A 15,980-nucleotide genomic window follows, 5' to 3' on the forward strand; every position below is an offset into this window, starting at 1 on the left:
ATGTCGGTAAGAAATCGTACGACACCCGGTCCCGACAGAATAAAACCAGAGCAACTGAAGAAGCTTCCGCCAGTACTCATCAACACCCTGGCGAGGCTCTTTACACGTTACCTGTAGGAATGCAAGGTTTCTAAACAGTGGAAGACCAGTAAGACCGTGTTGTTGTATAAAAAGGGAGATCCACATGAAATCGGCAACTATCGCCCAATCTGCTTACTGTCCGTCATCTACAAGCTCTTTACAAGAGTGATGCTTAATAGGATTGAAAACGTCTTGGATGAAGGACAGCTATGCGAACAAGCAGGGTTTCGAAAAGGATTCAGCACGACTGAGCACAGTTTCGTTTCACACTGTTTCGAAACTCATCGAGGTATCATGAGAGTACAAGATACCTCTCTGTCTCACCTTCATCGACTTAAAGAAGGCCTTCTACTGAGTTGAGACGGAAGCGGTCGTGGAAGCCTTGGACAACCAAGGCGTCCCTACTCAGTACATAAAGGTACTTCGAGAATTGTACAGCAACTTCACGACCGGAATTTCGCCATTCTACATGAATATCATGGTGGACGTAAAGAGGGCGGTCCGATAGGGTGATACAATCTCACCCAAAATATTCACAGCCACCCTCGAGAACGCAATTCCCCACGATATTGGACGCACTACAGACCGCTGACCCGATGGTCAGATTTCTTCACGAAGTCCTTCAAAGAAAAGTATGATGCTCTTTGTGTCCCACGCGAGAGGAGGAACCACTGGGCTACTCTGGCACGTGATCGGGACAAGTGGAAGAATTACTGGCGCCCGCTCGACAAGTTCGAAGATCACGGGAGTCAAGGTGATCAAGATGATTCGTATACGGGATCGTAGATTACGGGGAGAAGGGTGACTTTGTCTATTTTTCTTAATTGCCGTAAAAACCGGCTTTGAAGATACAACTTCGAGCATTTCGGCGTTTCGGCTATTTTCTAAAAGGAGTTCGACTGGATCACATCAGCCTTGTGCACACGCCGCATCTTCCGGCCCGTTTTTTACGGCAATTAGAAGTGGTAAGAAGTGGACAGAATCACTCTCTTCTCCATAATCTACGACCCCGTAAAGGCATAACCCACCTGGAACCCGCAGCACCCCCGATTCGTGTTGTGATGCCTTTAACAGGGCTCATGTGAATGACGTCACCGCAATTCTTGGAACATGTCTGGCATTAGAGCCTAGCAGAAGCTTTTCGCTCTTCTCCAAAAACAACGCGATATATCATAACTTGTCGATTATAGTAGTGAAAAGAACCAATTTTAAAAGTATTTATCTCGTTCGAGCTAATGCAAAAGTGTAGATTGCTGGAGCGCATAAAGCTCCTAATCTGTAGTGACTGTTAATCTTCTTCAAGTTGAAACGTGAAAATGAACGAGAAAAAGACAACATCATACGGAAGGAACGACCACATTCACGTACATGAAAGACTTTATTCCTACCTCAACTCCGTGTAACTCCCCTTTAGATGTCTTCAAAATTCCCAAATTTCCCGATGTCCCATGTAGCTGACGACTAGCAAGTATGTTACCTAGATCAGACTATTTCTCATTTAATAAATGTTTTCAAGATTACATGCTCAACCTTTGTCTTTTCAGACATTATCAGAATGCTCTCAGAGAAAACCCACTAATGGACACGTGGAGAACACAAGCTCTGCTCCGCAATGGGTATTCTTCGAAATGTTGACGCTTTCGAGTACAGCCAGACATTGTTTTGTAGTGAGTGCTAAGTGAATTGTTGTGATCATGGCACAACATCAATTACCTAGCAAATATGGTAATTTGATAAGATTCAGAATGGTACAATTTTTTCTTCCGAGACATTCTCACTGGGATTTCGCGGCTTTAAATGGTAGCTGAGAACATCTACGTAGAAATATTGACCTTTCAGAAAAGATGTACCTCTATTCTTTACCTTTTCTCTCAAAAAGTTAAAACATATGATTATACACGATGATAATGTGCAATAGTCATCACGTTACATGTTATTTCTTATTGTATATATACATATGTATACTTATATTTACCTATTATAACGTCATACGCTTGCTAATCGATAATCTCCCTCAGGAATCTTATAATTTATGATTGCATGAACCAAGTACATTTCTGTAGAAAATTCCTGCTTACTATTTCACGAGCAAATACAAGTGGTTATGCATTGAAAGAAAAAAAAGATTAACAAACAATCTTGGGATTTCTTTAAACAGATTTTTTCGAAATATACGTGAAAGTTTCTTTTCTTTCTAGGCATATTTCTAAAAACTTGTTTTATTTTTCCCACCTAATACAGGAAACGGAAGAATAATTGAAAGCATAATTGAAAATGGAAAATGGATTGTTCCGTTATGTACTCGATAATGTAGGTGAATTATTTTTGAAAATTGTTGAGAATTTCTGCTCTTGAATTAAACTAGATAATACAAGTCCTTTTCAATATTCTTGTCCAAATCTCCACAGCAACAAACTCGAACTAATCATCAAATTTTTCTCATCTGTAAATTGCGTGGTCGCTCAATAAGTTTCTTTCAATTTCGTCGACTTTCTAAATTCACAGTCGCCTGTTCCACAAGAATCGACAATTAACGTGCTGGAAGTTACTATTTCGCTGACCACGTTGTTGTCAAGAACATACTGTTGTAGAATAAAAAATAGAAATGTTAAAAAAGCTGGAATAAAAATTACAGGACAAACTAATATTACAAAAAATATATACCTATTTATTTATATTACCTTCCGTATACTTTTACACATTGATTATTCAAATGCTTGTGGTTATTCTGAAAATTGCATGCTTGTTTTGGGGAACGTGGTCAACAGGGGAAATTAGAAAGACTGAAAGTCACGACAAATGCCACTTTATTTTTGAAAACATTCATGTTCCCCTCTTGAGCATATGCTTACCTAGAGTATTCTCTGTCCATATTTACTTTCAACAAGATCCATCTCCATTCACATTTGTTTACCTATGTTTTACGTTTTCTGTTGGTTTAACGCGGATATGCAACTGTACGCTAGAGGATATAAGCCTGTTGTCGATCAGTTGTCAACGTACGGCCAACCCAATGGCATGGAATGCAGTAAACGTAGAACTTGCAGCGATCACCCATACAGCGCAACAAGTTTTCAGTCCTTCTGGGTCGCAAGCGGATCAAGCAAAAGTTTACGCAAGGTTCACGCACATTTGAACGTACTGTCATGCCTAAAACAGTCAAGCCGACACCAACGCAACATCAAATCACATCGAGTGAGTGTGTGTATGTGATAGGAGAGAGCGAAGTAAGTTACTGCGGGATTTACCTTACTCACTGCAACTCCGTACCCTTTCTTGCTGAGAATTTACCCAGATGGTTGAGGATTGTGCTAGTCTAACTGGCTGACTGCAATAGATAGAGTACAACCACCTACTCGGCACCGAACTAGGCAGACAAATTGTGCAACTAGGCAGACAAATTCTCAAGTGTGCGACACAACTAGGAATGCAACCAACAGTCCGATGATTCGCATCCGAGTCGTGGGGAAAGGATGGGGGTAGGTTTATCAGGAGCTATGATGCTGTTTGAATTTCCCAGTTAATATTTATTATATCGCCACAAGGCAGTGCTAGAGAGCACTAAATAGATAGAGCTCGATTCCACACACTAAAAAAGAATTTTAAATGCGCTGGAAACTACACAACTCACGTAGTTATGGCCGGGAGGGACATTGTGATCACCAAGACCACAATTTGAAGATTTTCAAATTTTCATTTTATTTTTTTCACATGTGCAAGGTCTTCCACCGCTAGACTGATCATGACTGATTAGTCGTCGAAATCTAACGCGATGTCCCAGACAGCTCTAGGTTTAGATCTTTGGATTTCCGACAGAGAGATGTTCCTAGTAAGAAAGTAATCGAGTTGAAGCCCATGAGTCGGCATCATTCTCTTTCGCCGTCCTCCTCGCGTCGAAAGGGATCATCGCTGCCACATAAGTTGACGGCGTCGATGAATCCTCGTAAACGTGAATCAGTGATGAGGTCTGTCTGCTCACGAAGCTACAGACGGTCTCCGTTATTTGCTCCTCGGGATAGTGCCATTTTCCCAGCATACATACTGTTGTTTGAGTTCTGCCTTTGCATTTACATCAATCACGACAACTACTGCTTGCTGCCATATTTATCAACACATTTCATCACAAAAGATGCTCTTGTTATAGTCCTCAATTATTTCCGTAGTTTCGCGAGCACTTACGATTAAGAGTTCGAGCGGTCCCTCAATCGTACAAAGGCACATCTTGACGATGTTGAACTCCAGACTACATCTGGTTGTTGCCGTCATTCCTCAAAGCTATTACGCAACATGGCGCATGAGTAACAAGACATGGGGTGCAATGAGGTGCTTGACTGCGTTTAATGAAGGGAGGCCTACCATGTGCATGTGCAAGACAGAATTGCATATGCTGTACCTAAAATTCTCTAATTAAACCAGTATGCAACAAGAAACGTAGTTAGCCAAGTTGCTCGCTTTCCATAACTTTTGAAGGCATCACCCCACGAATCGGGGGTGGTACGCATTTCAGGTGGGCAATGCTTGTATGGGGTTGTAGGTGATAGGCATGATGGGCATTTAACCAGCGCCAGTTTCAGCACAAATGCAGGTTAAGATTCGCGCTTTAAAGGCATCACCCACGAATCTGAGGTGATACGGATTCCAGGTGGAGTATTCATATACGCGATAGTAGATTATGGAGACCGGAGTGGTTCCGCTCATCTCTCGCTGAATCACTGAAAGCAGCCGGCCCCTAAATGCTGTCTTGTACGATGCCTTCTATTGCAGCGCGCCACTCTTGCACGCGTAGCATCCCTTACTGCCTATCGGGGCAGTCCGAATAAATTTTCCACGAATTGCAGGGCGGAGGGGGCGCAAGAGGTGGAGTGTTGCAGTTGATGGCGTCGTACAAAACAGCATTCTGAAGGCGGCTGTTTGCAGTGATGCAGGGAGAGATGAGCGGAACTATCCCCTCTCCATAATCTACGACCCCGTATACGGATACTCCACCTGAAATCCGCACCATCTCAGATTCCTGGTATGCTGCCTTTAACCGCACAGCACACAGGGAGAAATATCGACTTAAAGGCATCACTCCACGAATCTGAGGTGGTACGGATTTCAGGTAGAGTACTTGTATACGGGATCGTAGATTAAGGAGAGCGGGGTGATTCCTTCGATTTTTTCCTAATTGCCGTAAAAAACGGACCGGAATATACGGCTTCGAGCGTTGCGGCGCGCTATTTTCTACAGCGAGTTCGACTGGAGCGCGCCAGCCTTGAAAGCGCCGCATCTTCCGGGCCGTTTTTTTTATGGCAGTTAGTAAGAGATGGACGGAATCACCCTCCTCTCCATAATCTACTATCCCGTATGCAAATACTCCACCTGGAATCCGTACCACCTCGGATTCGTGGGGTGATGCCTTTAAAACGCGAATCTAAACCTGCATTTGTGCTGAAACTGGCGCTGATTATTTTATAGCTACTATTCTCATCACATCTAAAGACAACATTGAGAGGGAAATTTCAAAGAATGTGATCTATCATTTAGTAGGCAGAGACGGATCTCACAGTTGTTTAGTAAACAAGTAGTATTGAAGAAACTCGCAGCTCTCCTCGCAAATCTAGGAATTTGAGACACTAAAATTTTTCCGAGACCTATTATGAGACGCGCCTCTATAGCATGCTCAACAGTCATCAGGATGCTTCTCATGTCTAAAATTACAAGAGCTATAGATAGCATTGTGCGACGCTTGTGAATTACGCCTCTCCTCCCATATAGGAGAGGGATCGCAGCCTCAAAAATTCTTGCAAACGCTTCATTTCCTCTATGGTTTTCAATAGTCGATGATGCGCGAGCTTGAAAATATGCAACGTTTCTCAAGTTTAAGGATCAGGTTCGCCACGCATTCACTTCGCTATTTATGCCCAAGCAGCTAATATAATTTAGAATGGGACATAACATGGAAGAACTGTCGAAGCTACACACTCCATTCTTCATTGCCTATGTTCTTGTAGGATTTATATTCTTAGTGCTTCATATACGCTTAATTGTGGTGAGTTCAAGAATTATCTGAGTAGTGTTCTAGAAGTATCGTCAGCGTTTAACGTGGTTAGATTGAGCTTATGCGATGGGTCCGCTGCGAAGGTGGACGTTTGTGTCCCGCCTGTTTAAAAAAATCGCTATTCTTTGACATATTTTCACTGCGCCAATGCGCATATCGGAGCAACAGCGTCCGGTTCCGCAGCAGGAGGCGTTACGTTAGTCCAGCTGAACATGTTCAGAAGCGACCGTAACTATCGTGTATTGCCTCAATCCTCATGTGTGTGCTGACTATTTTTGACTCCTCTTTTTCAAAATAGTTCGCATGAACTTGAATAAATGATCAAAAGAACGAATCTCAATGAAGTAGAAACAACGGTAGTTGTTGTGAACAATTTTCAGTTTTAACAAAACGATAATCTTCTTCCAAATCAATCAATCAATTTCAGATAATTCAAAACACAGTATCACTGGCAAAACTTCCCGTTTTCCGTATTATGCAACATGCCTCTATAGCATGCTCGATAAATCTACTGTCACAAATTATAGCTGCGGCAGTGACAATCCCACATGGAAATATGAATTATACTTTTAATTCAGTAAGTCCCTTATTATAAAAATTAAATAAGCGCGGGAATATAAGGAATAAGAATGACTCAGCACAGATGTTTTTTGTTTCGCATAATAGTTTCACGTTTAGTGATGTAGGAGTCCATTATTTAAATTGAGTGAATGTATTCCATTTATATTCGTCACAAAACCTCGAATTTCAGATAAACGGAGCCATATTCCAAGGCAGCTGGGCAGTTGAATATCCGATGATCTTAGTGGTGGCAGTAAAACGGTTTTTGGCAATTGCTCTACCAATCCATGCAAGACTATTGAGCAGTCTAAAAATTTCTTATGTGAGTCTTATGCGATTTAGCTAAATTAAAAGCCAGTTACAAGCAACCTAGGGTACTAGCTGTCAAATATCCTCTATAAAAGAAGTTAGTACAAATATTTATTTCTATGCTTTCATTGTACTAGAGACAAGACGTTTCCCTGAAATTAGTTTATCAAAAACATCACCACATGCTGCCAAGAGGGGAAAAACCGCAAACGTTACATTTCAGCGAGTCACGTAACTTAAAGGTATCACCCACGAATCTGGGATGGTACGGATTTTAGGTGGGCAATGCTTGCACAGGGTCGTAGATGATGAGCAAGAGGGTGATTCTGTCCATTTCTTCCTAATTCCCGTAAAAAACGGCCCAGAAGATGAGGCGCCTACACATGCTGGCGCGCTCCAATCGAAGTTGTCGTAGAAAATAGCGCCCCGAAACTCGAAGCCTCATCTTCTGGGCCGTTTTTTACGGCATTTAGGGAGAAATGGACGGAATCACTCTCTTCCCCATCATCATCTACGACCCCGTATAGGCATTGTCCGCCTGAATCTCTTCAGGACACACATCATCGCTAATTGCTCTGACGAGGCGTGATCGGAGCGTGCTCGAAATTCCGCCGGGACCCTCTTTACACGCACCCAGTGTCCCGCACCACGTAAAAGTCAATATTATACGCTGTCTTAATATGTTTTACAAAAGTTTTTCAATTTCGGAAAGAATCAATCGATTTTGGGAATCAAGACTTCACAATTATTTTGAGGAAAAAGCCATTTTTAAGGCTATCATCGCATGCTGCTGGATTTTTGGAGCTTTCAATGCTGCTCTCTGTCTATCTGGGCAAGTTCAAACAATATGGGATGCGTACATCCCAGGATTTTTCTTTACAGGTTAGGAATAACCAAAATCTTGTACCAAATATAGATACTTGAACAAAGATCGTTTTTATCGTCTTTTAGAAGGGACATTTCTTGCTGATTTTTTGTACAATATGGATTTGTATTTCGCAGAATTTGTAGTCATTTGCAGCCTTTTGTGCTACATTTATATATTCGTAGTTTTAACTACTAAGGTTCGACCTTCACTTCCGCATATTTCTGTATTTTCATTTCTAGATTTAACTGAACTATGTCAAAACAGCCCTTACTGTTGTGTTTCATTTTTCAGCGCGACCATAAAAAACTGAAATTGGAATTACCTTTGCTTCTTCATTTTGGAACCATTTTCATAATGACCGCTATCGTACTGTATTTATGGCATAATCCTGCAGGGACCGGTCCACTTTATGGTCACATTTTCAATCTTATTAATCTTCTCAGATATTGTCCTTCACCAGTTCTCGCAATATTGACTAATGAGTAAGTTGTTTACGTAATCTACTTCTATCTATATTCTATTTAAATACATCAACAATGATATTTAAAACATTTCAGAACTATACGAAATCGGTTTTTACTTCGAAAGACAACGGTGGTAATGAAGACTACGTTTATTATGCCCTAGAAAATAATTGTGGAAATTTAGTCTTCTTCTGCTCACATCTATTTTTCGGCAATAAATTAAAAAATTGGAGATTTTTTTTCAACGCCTACGAAATGATGATGCACATGATTTTAATTTAAACTTTTTTTTCATTGAAAATATTCGTGTTTGCTCTAATTTTCTCAACATTCTTCACGTTATTTAAATTACGTTCGAAAATTCATTACCGCTAAGATTATACGTCAGTACATAAAACGAAGACACGTTGATGATAGTTGATTTGGAACAACGAGTAATGATGATCTGTTCATAATGACAAGAACGTTGATGACGAAATTAATTTGAACGTTAGAATCCTTTGGTGGCATTGATGTAATCTCTTGTGAACGCCTCAAGATATGGCGTAACACTTTCATCAAGATATTTCGTCTTCTTTAAATACAACAGTAGTACCTGATGTATATATAGGTACTGATGTTCGGTCTGAAATAATCACTTTTTTCTGTGACAAGGATTTTAGCATTTAAATGCACCACCCCACAAATCTGGGGTGGTACGGATTCCAGGTGGAGTATTCGTATACGGGATCGTAGATTAAGGAGAGCGAGGTGATTTCTTTCATTTTTTTCTAATTGCCATAAAAAACGGCCCCGGAGGATGCGAAGCCCCAAAAGGCTTGTGCGCTCCAGTCGAACTCCTTGTAGAAAACAGTGCGCAGGTACGCCAACACGCGTTCCAAAACATCAATGATTACGAATTCCAGTGAAACGCGTTGGCGCATCCCAAGTGGATTGATACGCCAGTAACTTTATCCTTCATAATTTTAATGCCTATAGGGAAGAGGGTGATTCCGTCCATTTCTTCCTAATTGCCGTGAAAAAACGACCCGGAAGATACGGCTTCGAGCGTTCCGGCGCGCTATTTCCTACAACGAGTTCGATTGGAGCGCGCCAGCCTTGCGCACGCGTCGCATCTTCCGGGGTGTTTGTTTTTTTATGCCAATTAGCAAGGAATAGACAGAATCACATACCTCTCCATAATCTACGATCCCGTATACGAACATTCCACCTGAAATCCGTACCACCTCAGATTCGTAGGGTGATGCCTTTAACTGTAAATGATACTTTTCTCACCTGTATACTATTGTTGCGTTGTTTGCGTAATTCCACTAAGTAGGTGGAAATTTCAAGCAATGGTGCTGGTAAATGCAATAATTCCATAGCGTGTTGGATCAATACTATTGATCCGGTTCGACCAATACCGGCAGAGCAATGCACGATGATAGGTGCGCTGGAAGAAAAAAACAGTAGAGGGGCTTTGTCCTTATCAACACTAATTAAAGTTTCTATTAATTTTCTATTTTCTATTCCTATTAATTTACGTGACGCAACATGAACACGTTATAGGTAGGAATATTAATAGTACAGGAAAAAAGGGGTCTTCGCAGATAGTCCTAACTAAGGAATGTAAGCGACTTTAGTAAGCAGGTAAGAAAAGGATGACTGATTCCTAATGCTGGTAAGGATTACAAAAGTGGTATATAGCGGATTTGGTCGATTTTTAGTGCACAGCGCGCTGCAATCCTGACAAGAATTTAATAGTTGTGGTGCATTTGCACCATTTCCCTATCGTATGCGATCGATCGATCAATTTTGAAGATCACTGCTATACCCCTCATTAGACTCCAAGAAATTCCGATTCACCTCTACCTTCATCCTCAAACTGTATCCACAGTTCAATTTCTACTTACATACCTCTATGTCAATCCAGAGGATTAAGGTGTGTATTCTACCCATTAAAGCTCAACCGTAATCGAATTAGAAGATTTACACACCGAGTAGGATGAATCACATGACAACTAGGTGGTTTAAATTATAAAAGTAAAAATTGCTCACGTATTCTCTTTAAGCCTGGCAAGTAGCACAATCGGTGCCAAATCCGCATCCGGTACACCACGATCCGGCCAGTCTTGCCAATGATAATGCATGCAAGTGTGCATAGGTTGACCTGGCACACTCACCTCCAATGTGCGTACGAGTATTCGAATTCGAGTTTCAAAAGGGAATGGGAACTAAAACATTGACTATTAGACACCTAAACCCACAGTTGGCGCCGAAATACTTTCAATTTGGTTACTGCGGTGCACTTTCGTTTGGAAGAGGGAAAAAAGAGGGTGGCATGCGCAGGAAGAGAGCACGGTGCGTTGCGGTCAGCAGTTAAACTCATTCGGCGCCGACTCTACCTGCTGTTGTGTACGTATATTGCTGGGAATCTCCTACCGGCTCTTGCTTTTTCAATGATACGGTGACACCCTCAAAAGTAACCGGCCTATCTTCGTCGACAGGAAAATATTCAGCACATTTCTTCGCATTCTGTAATGTAGAGGATTTAGAATTTTTCATAACATTCTTATTTCTGTATTAAAGTAGAACGAATATTACAGCTTGCTCTCACTGACGAGGTACTGACCTGCTCAATAAAATTACACAGCATTAGGATTGCCACCGATTTTTCTTGCACGACCATATACCAAAAATCAGGGCAAGTTTTTGGAAGTGGCGCCTGGATGTGGATAATTATAAAACAGTGTCTGCTCATTTGCATGTGTCATAGAAACACCTGTGTACAAATGAATCGTTTTGGATTAGTTGGGGAAGACACATAATTTGCATGGATATAAGAGACGGGACCTATCCGTATGATGACGCGGTCGTTATCCAAGCAACCGACATCCTAAAAATATATGAGTTGAATCGTTTAACAAGTTAATCGGATATCCATCACATATTCATCGAGTTTCTGCTACCTTAGGAAGAAAAGGAAGAAAAAGTTCATAAGAAATCATAACTTTTGTAGGGAATCAAAGTCTGAAAAGAAAACCAAGCAAATTTCCTGAAAATTCAGTGAAAATATAACTTGGCTACATTTACTTCTGCTTAATCAAGAAAAATGAAGCTGAATTTGTTGTAATTGCTAATTATTGACCGAGTAAATTGAGACTGTCAAGAACACGAAAACCTTGTATCGATTCCTTCCTTCAGCATTTTGAGCAACAAATTCAGTCATCTTTGTGAAGTCATTCATACGTTTCATAGATTTAAATTCTGCTATAAGTCCTTTCACACCCTTTCTGAATGTCTCCTCTACGAATACTTTAACCTGAAAAAACCAGGAAATGTCTCATGTTATTTAGTGCTAATGGGACTGGAAAAAACCTGCGCTCGTTTTGCTGCTTTTGAAGCACGACGTGATACATCTTCTGAGCTGCGCCGTACCCCTCCCTGAGCTGAAGATTGTGCAGATGACGCCCTAAACACGACTACCTGAATGGAAAAGTTAACTGTGGTATTCAATTCTTCCCACAAATACAACCTAAAATTTCGAGGAGATTAAAGAGTATGAAAAAGTGGAGGTTCTCGAAATCCAATCAAATCTCCCTCTAGAAGGTTACCATATTCAATCATGCCAAGGGGCCATCCGATAGTCATCTCACTACCGATAGGCATCCCGGATAACGTAGAAAGTGCTCGTTAAAAAATCCGAGAAGTGGCACCCCACTCACCGCCTAATTTCACGAGACAAATCGTTGCTACCATTAAGCTGCTATCAGACAAGGCTTGAGTACCAGCAATCTGTCAGATCTGATGTCGGGCTTGAATATATCTTCAAAACTATTCCAAAAATTGGTTTTTAGGTTCTCTAAAGGTGAACGAGAAGCTAGTTAATTTATATTTTCTTATTATTAGGTATTCAAAACCATCTTGTCCCCTATTTACTGTTCCTGTTCACTTTATGAACAAGAAAAACACTAACGAACGCCATGGTCTGTAAAGTCTTTAGTTTGAGATGAGAAACACTGGGTATAACTATATCAGGTGTGGAGGAGAAATTTGTTGCTGAATTATCCATATTCTTGGAAATAGACAAAAATACTGAAAATACTGTTTGTGCACAAAAGAAGCAGTGACGCTGTTTTTTCATGATTAGAAGTCACACGTCACCTTTTGAAAAGGTCCTGACAGCAATGAAGAATGCGTCGTTGTAACAATTTCTGGCAGTTGTATTACGTACTTACAAAACTTGGTGTCATATTTTCCTCCTCCTTTCTCGCAATTATTCTAATCACTTCTACTTAGAATGCAAATTCGATATGGCGAGTAGAGTCATTGAGTGGAAACAGGAATACACACAGCAGTAGCAGCAGAATGGAAGCCGCGCCAGCTCGACTGTGTGGAAGAGAAGCGAAGTTTACGGTGAAAGTAATTATGTCACCAGGGCTCGCGCACAGGAATTAGAGGCTGAATGTTTAATGTTTATGTGTGGACGTAGATTATAAAAATGTTTTTATAATCTACGTCCACACATATAATCCGTTTTGGTACGACATGCCTTTGTACTAGTGAATCTCAAAGAACAATGTACAGAAAGCCACTATAGTTCCACAATGCTACTCAATGATCACTAGCGTGATATCTGTATGCAAAATTTGCTGCAGGAAACATGCATCAGTGATCGCTCCATCACCGCAAACTACACTATCTGCTACGGTAGTGCTGGTAAGAAGAAAGTGGAAGGTTGTCTGATAGGGGTGAGAAACGATTACAACAATCTGGTCGAAGAAATTGTATCAACATCGCCAACACGTGCTTCTGAACAACTGAAGACGATCACAAAGGCGCTTTCCAATTAGAAAACCTGCGCGTAGGTGTCCAAGATAACCGACAGGTAGTGAGCCATTCCTGGAATTGGTGAGAACGCGAATACGGGACTCGAGAAAAAGCAATGTACTTGGAAAATGATGTTACCCAGCGAAGCAAATATCGGATAACTGAAATTTGCAAGCAGACGAATCCGCGAAAACTGCTTCCACGTTTTAGAGGAAAGATCGATGTCATCAGCTTACTTGGCAGAGTCTAGCAATGTGTGGGTAACACTCGAATGTCTTGTGGAACCCGCAGACATGACTAGTCTCTGTACTCGAGCACGCCCAAGGTCCGACATACATCGCTGTCGCAAATGAACCATCGACCTACCATTCGTGAAGATGTAAGGTCACCGTTCAGTATGGATTGACAAAAGGATGCACGACTCGTGGAGTCATCGTACCTCCACCATGAGTTATCTATCACAGATTATCAAATACCGCGAGAGATTATCTAGCCTCCGATAAACCTTGTTAGCCATGTCTTTAGGGTTCCCTTTGTCAGAAAGTGTCGAAAGCGAAAATATGTGCTACCGAATTTCAAACTAATCCGATGTCCAGAATGGGTTTCGCTCCCATAAATTTTCTCCGATGCATCGACATCGGGTACCTTTCGAATCTGGCAAACTCACGTTGTTACAGCATCTTTAGCTGCATTTGTGGCCTTTCAACTTTCTTAATCTAGCAAAATGTTTGGATGAAGGATTGGTTAAACACACCTCTGCTGTACTGAAGGCTCTTCCTCTCTAAAGATGGATACGTTTAGAGATCATAAAGTGACGCCACTGTTAACTGGAACTACGTTGATTACTAACACAGTCATTCCTGTTCGTTTCCGCACAACTCTCTTTGAGCCCTCCTCAATGGTTTTTCCTCGGCTCCGTCGAGCAGCCTTTCGTCTCCCTTTTCTCCTTCCCATTTTTGATCTAAAAGGTAATGCCTAGAAACAAGTGTTTGCTAAAGTAATCCAAGAATTAACTCACGGCACATCTTCTCTTTGCGTAAGCTCGAGTCTGGTTTCTGCAATAAGCTTTGTTAAGATCAATAATTGGTGAGGTGCTAATTGAGTGCAAAAACCTTAGGACCGAACCCTGACTATCTCTATCTCGTCCTCTTTTGGACTTTTTAAAGAAGAACATGTTCGACGTGTGCAACCTACTACAATGAAACGCACTTGCCGTAGCGATCAACACTTTGTTTTCAAACTTGTTATTCTATCTTAGTATCATGCTATATAATAACGGGGTAATTCTGTCACGCGCGTGTATGTATGTATGTATGAGTGCAAAAATATATATGTATCGAAATTCCAGAAAACAGTGAGATGGGTTCAACGGCGTCAAATTGCTGCGGTGGAGCCAGAAAGCTATAAGCTAAAGTCGTAGCTATACAAAATGGGGTGCGACGAGTACACCGGCTTCAAATTGGTGCCCCGACGCCAGAGAGGTATAAAATGGGGTGAGACGGATCATACGGCGTCGGAATGGTGCGCCGACACTAGGGAGGTATAAAATGTGGTAAAATGGGTCCCACGGCGTCGAGAATGGTGCGCCAGCGTCGTAGAGCAGTAAAAGGGGTTCCAACGGCATAGAATTGCTGCGTTATACTATTATTGCCCAGTAACTTCGTGCGCAAGTCGCAAGAGGAAAAGTGGGACTTTGCAACCGTTTCATAGCTGTGGCCACTGTGCGCTTTGCTGTGACCACTATGACTCCTTTCCTTACACGTTTACCTCAGGTTGGTAACATGCCGTTCTTAGAAAGTGGAAACACGAATGAAACCCGCAGCTTAAATAGTAGCGAACAGGTTACGTGATCTGACGTGGAACGTTATTTCTCTAATTTCTGAAACACTGACAGTCAATTATGTCACTCCGCTTCTGATGTCTGGACTACCGTTGTAAGTGAGTTGGAAGCCGTCTCCAATGTCTTTTGTTTTGCCACTAGAATATTTTGTCTTCTACACCGTGCAGACAATTTTGCGTCGTTTTAGTGCGGTTGTAGCTCTCGAGTCATGTTGAAGTGTTGGTCTTAGCAACAGACACGTAGGACACGTCTAGTTACCTCCGAGTCCATAATTTCGATTATCTTCACTCGCCGAGCACCGTGAGTGAGCGGCAACACTAGTGAAGACCTTAACTTTCGGTTCAGTTTCTTTTGCTCTATAAGGTTCTTTTAAACGCCGTCGCAGACAACTCTTCGTCGCGTCTCTTAAATCCTACCATACAAAACCATCGCTACTATCTCGTGCCCCAAAATCCGTCTCAGACGGACTAATCCGCCGCAAACCGTAGAAATCTGTGCTGTGGTAGTAGACAAAACTAGATTTTAAAGACACCAAATGCAAACTGATGGACCGCTGATTTCAAATAAGAGTTAAATTCAGAGTTAAATTTTATTTAAAGGCAGCATACCATGAATCCGACGTGCTGAGAGAACTCGCGGGGAAAGCTAGAGATGGGTTTCTAGATTGCGAATCTGGGATGGCTCCTCTCTAATCGTCGCAAAAAATGGGAACCGCCGCTTTGAAAAAATGGAGGTTAAGTTTCTCAACCGTTTTTTTTAAACAAAGCTTTCTGTACTTGGAATTTAATGATTAGTATTTTAGGATGGCACGTTATTTTTTGCCGTACATTTTTGCACGATATTTTCCAACTCTCTGAAAAGCGACCGGTTAGAAGCTGTAAAACTTGCTTGACTACAAGAACTCGTCATATTTTTCGAAATTTCAAAGTTTCAGAACACACTTGTTCTAGATGTATTGCAACTGAAAAAATGTAAGAAGAAGAACACACTTTTTTTTACAGAAACCAC

At 41.4% G+C, this 15,980-nt stretch overlaps 2 protein-coding genes across 2 annotated transcripts; one reads left to right on the forward strand and one right to left on the reverse strand.

The window, feature by feature from the left end:
- Positions 1-277: 277 nt before the first annotated feature.
- RB195_017320 (uncharacterized protein) lies at positions 278-8,161 on the forward strand (the record flags this gene model as incomplete). Its single annotated transcript, XM_064184265.1, has 6 exons — positions 278-370; positions 1,626-1,748; positions 6,549-6,698; positions 6,873-7,004; positions 7,765-7,873; positions 8,151-8,161. The coding sequence occupies 6 exons, from the start codon at positions 278-280 to the stop codon at positions 8,159-8,161; spliced, it is 618 nt and encodes a 205-aa protein (XP_064040146.1).
- Positions 8,162-8,813: 652 nt separating this feature from the next.
- RB195_017321 (uncharacterized protein) lies at positions 8,814-14,306 on the reverse strand (the record flags this gene model as incomplete). The annotated part of the gene is made up of 12 exons (XM_064184266.1): positions 8,814-8,948; positions 9,599-9,755; positions 10,361-10,536; positions 10,745-10,837; positions 10,935-11,027; positions 11,085-11,198; positions 11,484-11,624; positions 11,681-11,774; positions 13,887-13,913; positions 13,983-14,093; positions 14,151-14,187; positions 14,258-14,306. 12 exons carry the CDS (start codon positions 14,304-14,306, stop codon positions 8,814-8,816), a joined length of 1,227 nt encoding a protein of 408 aa, XP_064040147.1.
- Positions 14,307-15,980: the final 1,674 nt, after the last annotated feature.

Source organism: Necator americanus, chromosome II (assembly GCF_031761385.1).
Source record: "Necator americanus strain Aroian chromosome II, whole genome shotgun sequence".
Classification (NCBI taxonomy): Eukaryota; Metazoa; Nematoda; class Chromadorea; order Rhabditida; family Ancylostomatidae; genus Necator; species Necator americanus.